At 34.5% G+C, this 13095-nt stretch overlaps 2 protein-coding genes across 2 annotated transcripts in view; one reads left to right on the top strand and one right to left on the bottom strand.

Annotated features, from left to right (window-relative positions):
* Window positions 1-7717, bottom strand: part of LOC117109589 (kinetochore protein spc24-like) — an 11757-nt gene extending 4040 nt beyond the window's left edge. The window contains exons 1-3 of the mRNA XM_033251965.1: window positions 7569-7717; window positions 2332-2505; window positions 938-1079 (exon numbers count right to left, since the gene is read on the bottom strand). Coding sequence (XP_033107856.1) covers window positions 938-1079; window positions 2332-2494 — 305 coding nt within the window. The 5' untranslated portion in view covers window positions 2495-2505; window positions 7569-7717. The remainder of the gene's footprint in view (window positions 1-937; window positions 1080-2331; window positions 2506-7568) is intronic.
* Window positions 7718-7792: 75 nt separating this feature from the next.
* Window positions 7793-13095, top strand: part of LOC117109584 (phospholipase D1-like) — a gene marked incomplete in the record, with an annotated part of 59822 nt that continues 54519 nt past the window's right edge. The window contains 1 exon segment of the mRNA XM_033251957.1: window positions 7793-7951. Coding sequence (XP_033107848.1) covers window positions 7917-7951 — 35 coding nt within the window.

Here is a 13095-nt window from a genome sequence, read left to right as displayed (position 1 = left end):
CTACCGTATATTCTTGCATATATAAGGCAATCCGTGTATAGTCGACCCCCGAGCTTGAGAAGATTTTCGGCAATTTTTGTATGTCGGGAGAATAAGACGACTCTCTGTTTCACTGTCGGAAATCCTATTTTTTGCTGCTTTTTATGGTAATCTAATCTTCCAAAAACCATTTTATGGGCTTTTAAATGTTCATAAAAATCTTATTTCCCTGCATTTAAAATTGAGTTTATTCATACTAAGCTAGTAGCTTCAATTCAGTAGAAAATTTGCATGTTATGATTGATCCGCACATAAGATGGACATGATTTCAAGATCAAAAATGTGTATAATGCGTTGTGCGTATAAGACGAACCCCTGCTTTTTTATCGTAATTTGCTATTTTAATCCTTGTCTTATATGCAAGGATACATGGTACTAAATCTCTTACATTCTTTTTTCATGAAAAAATGTGTTAAATTTCTATTGTTTTGTGGTATATGTGTGGCATAATTGTGCACATTTCTTAACATTTTTGATGATTAGAGAATACTTTACCTATCAATATGGTGAGACAATACAAAACTCAGCTAAGTTTCTTCTGTTTTAATTTTTTTCACTTCCAATAGTAAGAACAAAGGTCAGTTCCAGGTTAATAATAATCCTGGATTTGCAGGATTAGAAATGGATCTGGAAAACCAGCAAATTATTTTTCAAATTGCCAATTAACAAGGTCATAATGTTCCTATACATAAACTCATCAATTAGGCTGGAAAACTATTAAGGTTGTTTCAAGGTATGTGAACTAAAACTGAAATATTTTTTTATGATTTACAGCTCTAGGTGTTACAATGAATCATTTTAATGGCAGTGATAGATATTTAAAATGTTAAAATAAAAAAAAGATGTTTCAAAAATAGAGCAATGGAATGAAGCATGTAAACTAAACATAAAAGGATATTTTAATTCCTGCTCCACACCAGCTTTCTGTGTTGAAACTTGGTCAATCTGGGATTTGATTTCAGCCCTCTCTCTCTGGTATTCAGCATTAGATTCTTCATCTACAAGTTCACTCTCTCGTTCTTCCTTCAGAGCTAATAAACCTATGTACATAAACACAACAGTGGTGTTATTCTTTTTTTATCTATCTAATAAACATTGGGAAAAAATAGAGAAAACTGGATTCCCAAATTGTGATTTTTTTTCCTGCTTGCTGTATGACTCAAATTTTCTTGGGAGAAAAAACTGTCCCATACTGTATATAGCCATAATGTGCCTATATATGGTCATAATGTGATGTCATCATGACCATGTTTAGGCATGTCACCTGTTTTTGCCAAAACAAAATTTCCTAGTCTGGCCAGTGATTTACAATATTTCTATTCATTCTTGCTATCAAAATATGCTTTGCTCCTCGTTACATTGAAAATTGAGTTCACCAGGTCTAATTAGTGCAGTCGTTCACACAGATCTACCACCAGCACAGTTGTTCTTCACACTCCATACTAGTAGATTAAAATCTTATGGTGAGGGAGCATTGTCTGTTGCTGCGCCATTAATATGGAATTCCCTGCCTCTTGAAGTTCGCAATTCTCCTTCAACATTTTCAATAACCGTCTTAACACACATCTTTTTTTTTCAAAATTTTAATTCTGTTTCACTAACAGTGCATTGAAACCTTGTTTATGCACTATAGCAAATTTATATGTCATTACATTTTGACAACACCTGTATACAGAGTAGCCTACTAACACAGCACAGGATACAAAAAATATGATGATCGAATCACTGGCCAATAAGAGACTGGAAATTGTAAACGCATACGTGTGATTGGTTGATGATAGAAACGTGCTCACTTGCTAACCGATAGCGGTATCTGGTTAGCGGTATCCGGATACGCTAACGGTTAGCGCTAACCGATCAGGCGTTCTCACACAGGTGCTAACGGTTAGCGCCCGCTCCGGATACTAGGGTTCTTGTCAGAACCAGGCTTTATAGATTTGTTTAAATGTTTTTTTTAAATTTATGATTATTCCAAGTGAGCTCAAAATGATTTAGTTTTTCATGAAAACAGAAAACTGTTAATTGAGAAATGTATGAAAGATATCACGTATGTAAGCTGAGAAATATCCTATCTTCAACACTAAGCACTTCAACACTTAGCATTCTAATTTTCCTTGTGTCCTAGATCTCACATTTTAATTTATAAAACTGACAAGTTTAGTTTGAGAAGTGTGAAGATGAATTGTATTTTATGGGTATTAAACAAACCATGATGAGGCATTTTGTAGCCTTGTTAAAAAATCCTAGCCTTTTTTATGTTATATTTTGTTTATCACCTCATTTCAATAATACCTTTGATGTCTTGTTTGATTTTCTGTTCTTGTGACTGCCTATGGGCTTCAATTTGCTGCCAGATTTGTGATGTTAGTTCTAAATTCTGACAGTCATCCTGATTAGTAAGGCACGCTATCGTGTCAGTTGCAATCGCCTTGCCTTCTTCTGTGCAATCATTCATGTTGAGTTAATCTGCAGAAGAAATTCATATGATAACTTGATTGATTAAAGTTTGAATAATTGGTGTGGTGCATAATTCTGCATTAAATTAACAAGTCAATTAAGAAAGAATACTTTGATCTGTCAACTTATTAGGCATTGCCTACAGTAACCCCTACTTTTAGGCCTAGGTCTAGATGTGTATAAGAGACAGCTCCACGTCTTCCTTGATTCCTCGGCGTATGGGTAAACGTATATCCACTAGGTGTTAAAGCATTTTCAATAACTCGATCGTCAGCATGTAGCCACGTCTCCGTTATTACAACTACATCATAATCGTGTTCCAGAACAAAATCAGAAATTGCGGTGGCTTTGTTGCAAACTGATCGTGCGAATAAGAAATTTGATACTCAATAAAATTGAGTAGAGATGAAAATTTGATAAGAAACAGCTAAAAAGTAAACATACTATAAGTAAACAGCCAAAAATACTGTAGGACCAGAGTGTTTTGGACCCCTATTTACTTAAATATTATTATATATTATAACACACCTAAATAGATCCCAGTCATTTGACTGGTTGATTTCGTACCATGTGACGTTAGTTATTTTGCCAATTTCATCGCTCAGCATTGAAATTTTGTTCTACCATGCATTTTTTTTCCATCCAAATCGTCAATTGCACGTTGTCTACAGGTATATATACGAAATGACTTTAAACTAATTCAATCTTTTGATTGGTTAAAAGACGCGGGACTGATTTTTCCCGGAGGGTTCAGTCCATGAAATGATGTCATGCCACCTATACCCTTTCTCATACTCTTGCAGTGTGCAAAGTATTGGAGATTTTGTTTAGATGTAAACAGCTGTAAAGTATTTTAAATGCGTGGATTATTATATCTCAAAAACTAGCTCAAACTTGCGCAAAATTTGTGCAGAATTCGGCTCTTATTTTCCGAAAAGCGATGACAGATTTCTAGCATAGCCATTGGGGATAGGCCTAGGCCAGGTTAGCTAGGCCTAGGCCGAACCAATCTATTTGAATGGAAATCTTTCAACTCATGAAAATATTTGGTAGCAGGTCAAAACGACAATGAACCAAAATGGCAATGACCAAAACGGCAATGATAAGTACCAAAATGGCAATAGGCAAAGACCAAAATGGCAAAGGAGCAAAATCAATGCCAAGAGCAAGCGCCGCCGTGCACAGGTTGCAGTTTCATCATTGTCCAAATCGTCTTGAAATTGGCCCGATCATCTGTCAGACAAATCGAATATTGCCATGGGCTTTTTTTCCACTTTTAATGTTTAATCGCATTATTTTACACATACAGTAGAACCTCGTTTTTACGTACCCCAGTTATACGAACCCTCGGTTTTACTTACACCTCGTATCGACGATGACGTCATTAAAAACCCCGAAAATATTCAAAACAAACGGCCCTTTTCATAGCAACCATAAGTAAAAAGACTATAACAATAAACTATTACAATAAACAAACCATAAAATGCAACGTATTTTCATTAAACAGCAACGTTGATTGAGTCTAATACCGGGTTGTTATAATCTAAAACCATGTGAACTGAGTGAGATGAACAACTACCGATGGTGGTCAAAATAATTGCTTTCCTCCCTAGCTTCGTGTGGCAAACCATGGAAAAACTTGTCTTGTCTAATTTTCTACACAAAGCTGAGTAGGCATAGTTTCGTACAAGAACGCTAATTGGTTGGCTCGCCCAGTGCAGTGCACATGGTTTTGCTGTTTCACGTACACGAACGCTAATTGGTTGGCTCGCCCAGTGCACATGGGTTTAGTTTATCTCAACAGGCCCAGACAACACCACAGCTCTGTTGTTTAGAATAGGCATGAAGGGGAATTCCCAAGTTATACCTTTGTCGTATAGGTAATCTTACAATATTTTCATGTTCTAATAGTTAAATAAAAGACATAAAGTGATGAATTAATACACTAGACACATGGTTTTATTTGAACACTTTATTATGACATCGTAAAGTGATGAATAAAAACACTAAACACATGGTTTTATTCGTAGGCCTAGAGGATAGGTCTAGCCTAGCTAGGTAGCATCGTTCGTTCATACATACGTATATTGAGCGTTACATACGTATTATGTCAAATGTTACCACAAATTTAACCCAACCTCTATTTTACGAATCCCCCGATTTACGTACGCCCTCCGGTCGCGTACCGTACGTAAAATCGAGGTTCTACTGTACATGACGAATTGTTTAGAGCACCTCATTTTGTCTGTATTTGAAAGTTTTATTTATTTGAATGTTTACTGCTTTTATATTGTTTCCCCCAATCCTGTTATTATTTAATTTGTTTTATTGTTATTAGGCCTATTATTATTATTGTTGTTGTTTTTTCGCATTTTTTACTTTTATGACAAAAATAGTTTTAGCCTCATTTTTTTAGCCTCTGTATTTTAAATTTTTGTTTAATACATTTAAATTATTACCATACCTTATCGTTGTACATTTTCATGTTTATAGTTGGTTTTATGTAGGACCATGTAGGCGAGTCAAATGGCCAAGCAGTCGCCTATGGCTCCAGTGTACACAATGACTCATGTGCACTATAAAGAACCCAGTACATCTTTCAAGACAAGTAGGAGGTTACCCCAGTGTAATGGTTGAATCATCTCAAGCCCCTGCCCTCATCTAGATGCTGAACAGGCATTGATGAGCATCTACATAGATTTAGATCACATTGGAAATTAAATTTTCACTTCAGACAACTTTATAGGCCATCCTTGGATCATATTTTATTGTTATATTTTGTTTGTTGTCCTGCCTTGTGCGAATTTTATTTGTTTTGTACAATATTTTGATGATGTGAAATAAACTGATGATTTAAACCAAAATAAATATTGAATCAGAAAGGTTTGTTAATCTTATTTGAGTCTTAATGTTTTTGTATTAGTGACACAGTAAAATAAAACCATCAAATCGAGGTAAATATAAGTTATACTAGCACCTAAAAGTCTTGGTTTATTGCCGTTTTAGTGGATTGCCATTCTGGTAAAAAATTTTAAAAGTGTTGCCGTTTTGGTGGATTATGACCGGTTGAGCCGCCGACAAGTTGAGCCGCCGTTCATTTCTATGGAACGCCAAGCGCGTCTCTCAGTGAATGTAGTGCGTTAATTGCGGCGTATTTCAATTAACTTATTCGTTCTTGGTACTGTTGTTTGGGATGTATTTCAGTATATTTACTCAATTATTTCAATTTATCTAATACTCGGTTTTTGCACTTATTTATTAAATATTTTTGGGACGTATTTCAATTTATTTACTTGTTCTTTCTATCGTTTTAATTTAAATTTTGTGAGTATTTGCTCAGTCAGCTTGCCAGATAGTTAAAAAAAAAACTCCATACATTCTTATCATTTATTGTATATAAGTTCAACAAATAGTACAAAAATAAAAATATATATATTACAAAACCATAGTAAATACTGTATAATAACATGGGCCTAATACATTTAAATTTATTGTTCATAGTCATCTGTCTAATTCAGTCGGCTTGCCAGATAGTAAAAACAAAAACTCTATACATTCTTATCATTATGATATATAAGTTTTACAAATAGTACAAAAATAAAAATATATAAATTACAAAACCATAGTAAATATTGTATAATAACATAGGCCTAACACATGTAAATTTATTGTTTATAGTCATCTGTCTATTTAAAATCAAATTGGTTTTACCAATTTTACTTATTACTGTTTTAATTAATAGTCTATTAATTATTTTTGTTTTATCTTCCATGGTTAATTTAATTGAAATACGCCGCAAACCAAACGTAAAAAATAATCAAGTTATTACATTTTTAATAGGATTTTGCATGACTATAAACAATAAATTTAAATGTGTTAGGCCTATGTTGTTATACAGTATTTAATATGGTTTTATAATTTATATATTTTTATTTTTGTACTATTTGTTAAACTTACATATAATAAATAATTTAATTAAATAATTTAACAAAATAGTACAAATAACGAATAAGTTAATTGAAATACGCCGCAAACCAAACGTAAATGAACACATTTTTAATACGATTTTGCAATTATACAACTTCATTTATTTTTATAAAAATGTAGTACATAAAATTACATTTTTAATAAGATTTTGCAATTATACAACTTCATTTATTTTTATAAAAATGTAGTACAAAAAAAAATAAAAATTCTAATTTTCAATTACACAACTTATACATCACGAACGGCAATACGAGCAAATCAACTGACAAGACTGTGGGCCATGGGATGAATATGTAGCTGGTATCCGGGGCAAGCCGACTACTTTCACTGAGAGACGCACTACATTCACTGAGAGACGCCCTTGGCGTTCCATAGAAATTACCGGCGGCTCAACTTGTCGGCGGCTCAACCGGTCATATCCCGTTTTGGTCATTGTCATTTTAACTTATTGCCGTTTTGACTAGAAAGCAAATATTCTTCCCATTGCACTCATAAACATTCATTATTTGCATATTTTAAAATATCATTATTTATTAATATTACCATGCTTGTGTATGGGTATGGTAGGCCTAGGCCTATGTCTCCCAGCACTGCTGCAGGGAATCAACCTTCTTGAAGAAGTTTCATAAACACCCGAGGCTAGGCCTAGTAGTAGTAGTAGTAGGCCTAGGCCCCTAGACTAGTACTATAGGCTTCAAAACAATTTTATTCCAGGGCCAGCTAACTAGGCCTGGTCTAGGCCTACTAACTAGCCTAGCCTAGTGACAGTCTGTTGTTTGTGTAGGTAGTCTGGAGCTTTGGACCTGGCCTGGGCTCCTAGAAGTAGGCCTAGGCCCTACACTAAAGTTCGCTTATAGTAATAGTAGTAGCCTGTGGGGCCTAAGTAAGACTAGCAGTCTCACTAACCTAGTAGTAGTAATACTGTAGAGTAGGCCTGAGTAGCCTAGCTTAGAGTTCGTCTCTATCTAGGCCTATCATCCCTAAAAGGCAAGCCTATGTATGCTATGGTAGTCCCCACACTAGTTGTACGCTCAAGCGATTAATTCATGAAGACTCTATGTAAGGGAATTCGCATAAAGACCTACCTTTTAAAAATATTTAATGTTTTCATATGAGGCGCAGCTACCGCACCGTCGCCGCATTCAATGGGATACGATAACTACTCACTCCTCGCGAATGTTTAGAATGGCTCTCATCTGTTCAAAATGCTGCGCCATTTCAGCTCAAGATCTTCTTCCAGTTAATTCGATTGGATGACAATGTTGTCATTGGATTCAATAAGCCAATCAGATCAGCTTTTTATAAGTAGGAAGTAACTTGTCCAAGAAGAAAGTCGATCAGTACAACAAATTATAAACAAAATTTTTGCCTTGTGCGTGTATTACAATTTATTTCTTGAATGGATTGCACCTCCTAGTAGAAGTTCTTTATATATGTTGTTTTTCGATTCTAGACAACATAATATTTCGTAAGTATGTTTAATAGAAAGGTACAATAATCAGTAGATACTACCTAGATAAGGATTAGTTAGGCTAGTCTGGATGTTTAATTCATCCTGGTCCAGGACCAGACAGAGCAGAGACTAGAGTGGGGCTGTGATGGTACGTGGCCTTTCCTGCGGCGGTGCAGTCTGTCCTACTGGACTCCAGTTGCTGTACAATGTTTTTAATTATTGTGCCTAGCCTTGAGCTTGAGGCTGTGTATTGTATTGTATTGTAGACGCCCTTCCATATTTTTTCAAAATTTATTTAACTAACAGTGAGGTCAGTGGTGTAACGATGGGACTGAGGGAACTGTTTCTTTCTGAGACTGGGGCCCTTTTTTGGGGGGCAGTCATCGATTCTGTGATATGCTCGTATTGTATGATATCGGCAGTTGATCCAATAAAAATTTTAAAAAATAAATAAAATAAGAAGAAATAATATTAAGAGATAATAATTTATAGGAGATAATAATAGATAAGATAAATAAATAAGAGAAGTTTTCACACTAGCATGATTTGATAACAATTTTAATTTATTGTATACGATAAAAAATATTTTGACAATTCAAATCAAATGGTGTCATAAATCATGGGAAAATGATAAAGTTGTTTTATTACTAAAGTACTACGATTTTATCGCTTTCCCATGATATGACGTAATTTGTTTTGATTTGTGAAAATAAGTTATCAAATCATGCTAGTGTGAAAACTTCTTTTATTTCTTTTATTTTCTATATGATCAATTGCTTTTTAGCTTTTTATTGTTGTTGTTAATTGTTGCTAGTATAAACAGGCCTTCACAACACACCATGTTTATGATAATACCTCCATTATCTTGAATATAAGCAAGACTATTGCCTTCAGTTTGATACATAATTTTGCTTTCAGTTTGATACATAATTTATTTTTTCTATTAACGAGATAGTGGTTAACGAGATAGCAGTATTTTAATTTTTTTACCAAAAATGAGTGAAAAAATAAATTATGCATCAAACTAAGGGCAAAGGTCATGTATATAATCAATATAATGAATAATAAAAAAACTATCTCATTAACCACTTGTCAAAGAAAGCTAAATTATATATCAAACTGATGGAAAGTGTCATGTTTATATTCAATAAGTCTTAATCATAAACATGGTATAAGTTTGCAAAAATAAAGAAAATAGTGATTTTTACTCATTTTCGGTAAAAAATTTAAGAAGCCAGCTATCTCGTTAATCACTTGTCATAGAAAGCTAAATTATGTGTCAAACTGAAGGCAAGGGTCTTGAATGTTTATATTCAATATAATAGGTCTTAATCAAACATGGTGTAAATTGACAAAAATAGAGAAAATATTATTTTCACTCATTTTTGGTAAAAACAAATTTGCAAAAAAGAAATGATCTTGTTCACTACTTGTCAGAGAATGCTAAATTATATATCAAACTGAAGGCAGAAATCATGTTTATATTTAATTTTTTTGGTAAAAAATTGTCAAAAAACAAACTCTTTCACCTGTCATAGAAAGCAAAATTATGTATCAGACTGAAGGTCTTGCTTATATTCAAGATAATGGAGGTATTATAAACATAGTGTGAAGCCTGTTTATACTAGCAATGATAACGACAATAAAAAGCTAAAAAGCAATTGTTCATGGGTCATTCCGGCTCAATTCAACCACCATGCCCATGTGACCCATGTACGGTTTTTACGAAGCTATACCTCCTGGAATAAGGAAGATAAGAAGTTGAAAATTGTACATAGACTGATATTTGGCCCCTCTTCAGGAAATACCATTCAAATTTGGGTAGCATTTCATTAGAATGTTTATATGCCACCAAAAATCTCCCAAAGCATTGTGCAAAAATAGATTTTCGCTTTTTCGGAGGGCCGTATCTTATCATTCTTTAAAGTAAGGAAGTTCAAATTGAACCTGTGATGAATATGCTCATACTACTATGTATTTAAAAGTTTGCAAGGTAATTAGAGCAATAATGAAGGTATGATGGGTTCCCAAACAGGACTATTACCCTAAAAATACCCCGTACCTTGACCGGCCGGATGACCCCGTGGACATTTATTAATTATGAAATATATACCAGTATACAGATACACATATCATCATTGTAAGTAGAAAGTTTAAACTTCGTTTCTTAACTCCTTCAGTGTGAACTGATTTTTTTTAAATAGACAGATTATAGTGTATTATAAATATCAGGGCAAAGTTCAAATCACATACAAGTGTATTATGACGTCATTTGATTTGAACTGTCAAAATATATCTTACCATATACACAATATACTTCTCTTTATGAACAATTGATTTTTCCACAAAATTATTAAAGCCAGGTTATGGAGGAAAAACATTTTTTTGATAGGCTTTGTTGTACAAAAATACAACAGATTTTTCTAAGATGCAAAAAGGGTGCTTAACGAAAAACTTGGAACGGTTAATGAAATACAGATTTTTGAATGTTTAAGAACTTTGGCAAAAAAGTGGAAAAGAGGGTGGTTACTCATAAATGTTCTAATACCAAAGGTAAGAATTTATTTTCCTATTGTAGATGGGTACTGTACATTAGCTAACTGTTGCACTGTGATATATTTCTCAAGATTTGTTATCTTTTTACTATCCTGCTGTCATTTTTTTTGTGATTGCATAATTTCTGCTGGTTATGGTACTGTACTCAGTCATGACAGATTTGCATTACAATGACACCCTAGTAAACAAAGGTCATTAAATCAAAATAGAAAACAAGAATGTCAAAGTACTTAATACAGCAATACCTGTACACTGTACATTGTACTAATTGAGCAGTGTTAAAGTACATTGCTGTCTTTTAAATTTTGTTGTTTTTTATGAGGGCCTGGTTTTTTTTGTGGCTACTGCCCCCTACAGAGTAATAACTTTCTAAACCCCTAAATGTGTAACTGCTATATTTTCTGCTGTAATAATTGTCAAGTTAGGGGATCTTGGGAACCGAATTAGATACCAATGGTCTAGTTCACATTGCAAACATAAACAAATTTTAGCAACCCAGTATTTTGTTACACAGGAATTCAAGAATATATGCTTTAATAGTACAACTCATCAAACCTTGTAGACTATAGTGCACTTTACAGTCTGGGCCTTTTCTTACACTTATCTTCTAAAATAATATTTTTGCATAGTTGTGTGCTAATCATTATACGATGCTTCTTTATCTTGGCACCAAACAACACTTTCTGAGCACCACTGCTGACTCCCCTCTCGTTGGCTGGTGTGCTCTTCCGTAACCATCATCATTCCCCATCTCACTATTTTGAAAGGCGAAGCATCGTACTGTTTGCAACCCCATACTGTGTAAATAGACCTATTTTAAGAAGATTTGAGATTAAAACATTTATGGTTGTTTTTTTTCTTGTAAGTCTGTGATGAAAATTTTACACCACGACTAGACGACATACAAACCTGGCTACAAACACATAATAAACTCATTAAATCCTATGCTATATTAATTAAATAGATTTACAATTACTTTTTAATTACTATTAGTCACTTACTCCCACTGGGATACTACATTTTTAAAATCATGCTGAAGAATCTACTTAGGCCTAGTGCAGGGGTTCTCAACCCTGTTATGCGGTGCGCGAGAACAATCTGAAAATAATATTTTCTGTTAGGCCTAGGCTTGGGCCTGAACTTTTAACCTTAATAATTTTGCATTCTTTTTTGCCGACTAGACCTGTATATTGCCCCACAAATTGCAGCGATTTAATCAATCAAATCTGAAGACTATTACAGCAAACAGCAAAGAAATCTGTACTGCATTACCGATGACCCATTGTGTGATATAGGCCTATAACATTTTGACTTTTGCATTACCAAACACAAGCGTAACTTTCTTAGGTCAACATGCCCTATATGAGCATCTAGAAGCTTATTATTTTAAAAAATGTCTAATTTGGGAAGGGGACACCCCCTCCCAAACCCTCCCTCGGCTTGCACCTGCGGCACTCAGATGTCGCTACGCCCCATAGTTTCTTCCCCTGGACCTTTATAATTATTCAATGAACAATTTTGGCCCCTATTGTGATATAGTTGAGAAACCCCAGCTTAGTACTGTACATCTGCTAACTAAATTTAAATTTACAAATAATATTTGTTTTCTGAAATAACATCAAAGAGTATAAATAGAACAAGAGAGCAAAGTCCCGTTCGTAAAAACGTCATGCCTGTGTAGGACGCCAACTAACGGTTGTATATTCTTTTTATTACCCAGTGCAGCGCTGCGATGAATTACCCTTGTTATTGATGTTAATTAGTAATAGTAGAAGAAGAAGATATACATAAAATGAACGTCGGGATGGTGTTAGTACTATTACTAGTATTATCAAGAGTCGACAGAAACGTTGGAAGCTATGCCTAGTTTAGTAGTAGTAGTACAGCAGTTCTTTGTGAACTTTACTGTGATGGTGAGTTCAACAGTCCATCTGTGACAGGGGTTCTCAACTAGGCCTAGGCTAGACCTATATCGCAGTAGGGGAAAAAAATGATTCATTGAATAAACACTGAATAAATTTTACACGACCTTGGCATTACCTTACAGACGCGTGTGAATGCTTTTTATCTCGGTAGGAATAACTCGGGAGATCGCTCGGTTACAATTTGTTACTTTTTGTTAAATTTAACTTCACGTGTGAATCGGGTATTAGACAGGATTTGTGTTTAATTGACATCATCTTGTTTGTATGATTGGTCCAGGAAGCAAGAAATTTCAAGTCTGACTGACCTTGGGCTTATCAGAGTCCACCCAAGGTCAGAATGTGCAAATTTATTTATTTATTTATTTATTGACACTTCACCTTTAGAATGGTGGCACACACAACTCTTGTGGTGTGGTCTAACAACAATAACAACTAAGGGCCCGTTGGAGCGAAAAAATATCTGTGCGATTTTCCAGTTAATTCACCGGTACACACTTTCTAAAACCGCTCGGTCACGCGCCTAATTACCTTACCATCTGGATTATCCGTGACAATTTTGACCACCAAATTGCTGGGTAGAATTCCGTGTATGAGATGGCCTTGGAGCCGGAGACGATGATAAATCAACCTTAATTGCTTTGCCAAATGGTTCGTCCACAGTAAGTACCCGCTGTCGTC

The sequence above is a fragment of the Anneissia japonica genome, unplaced genomic scaffold, assembly GCF_011630105.1.
Source record: "Anneissia japonica isolate Jap-2015-1 unplaced genomic scaffold, ASM1163010v1 scaffold287829_len2072220_cov186, whole genome shotgun sequence".
Taxonomy (NCBI): domain Eukaryota; kingdom Metazoa; phylum Echinodermata; class Crinoidea; order Comatulida; family Comatulidae; genus Anneissia; species Anneissia japonica.
Note: the sequence above shows the minus strand (reverse complement) of the source record. Positions and strands in the feature narration are given on the sequence as shown.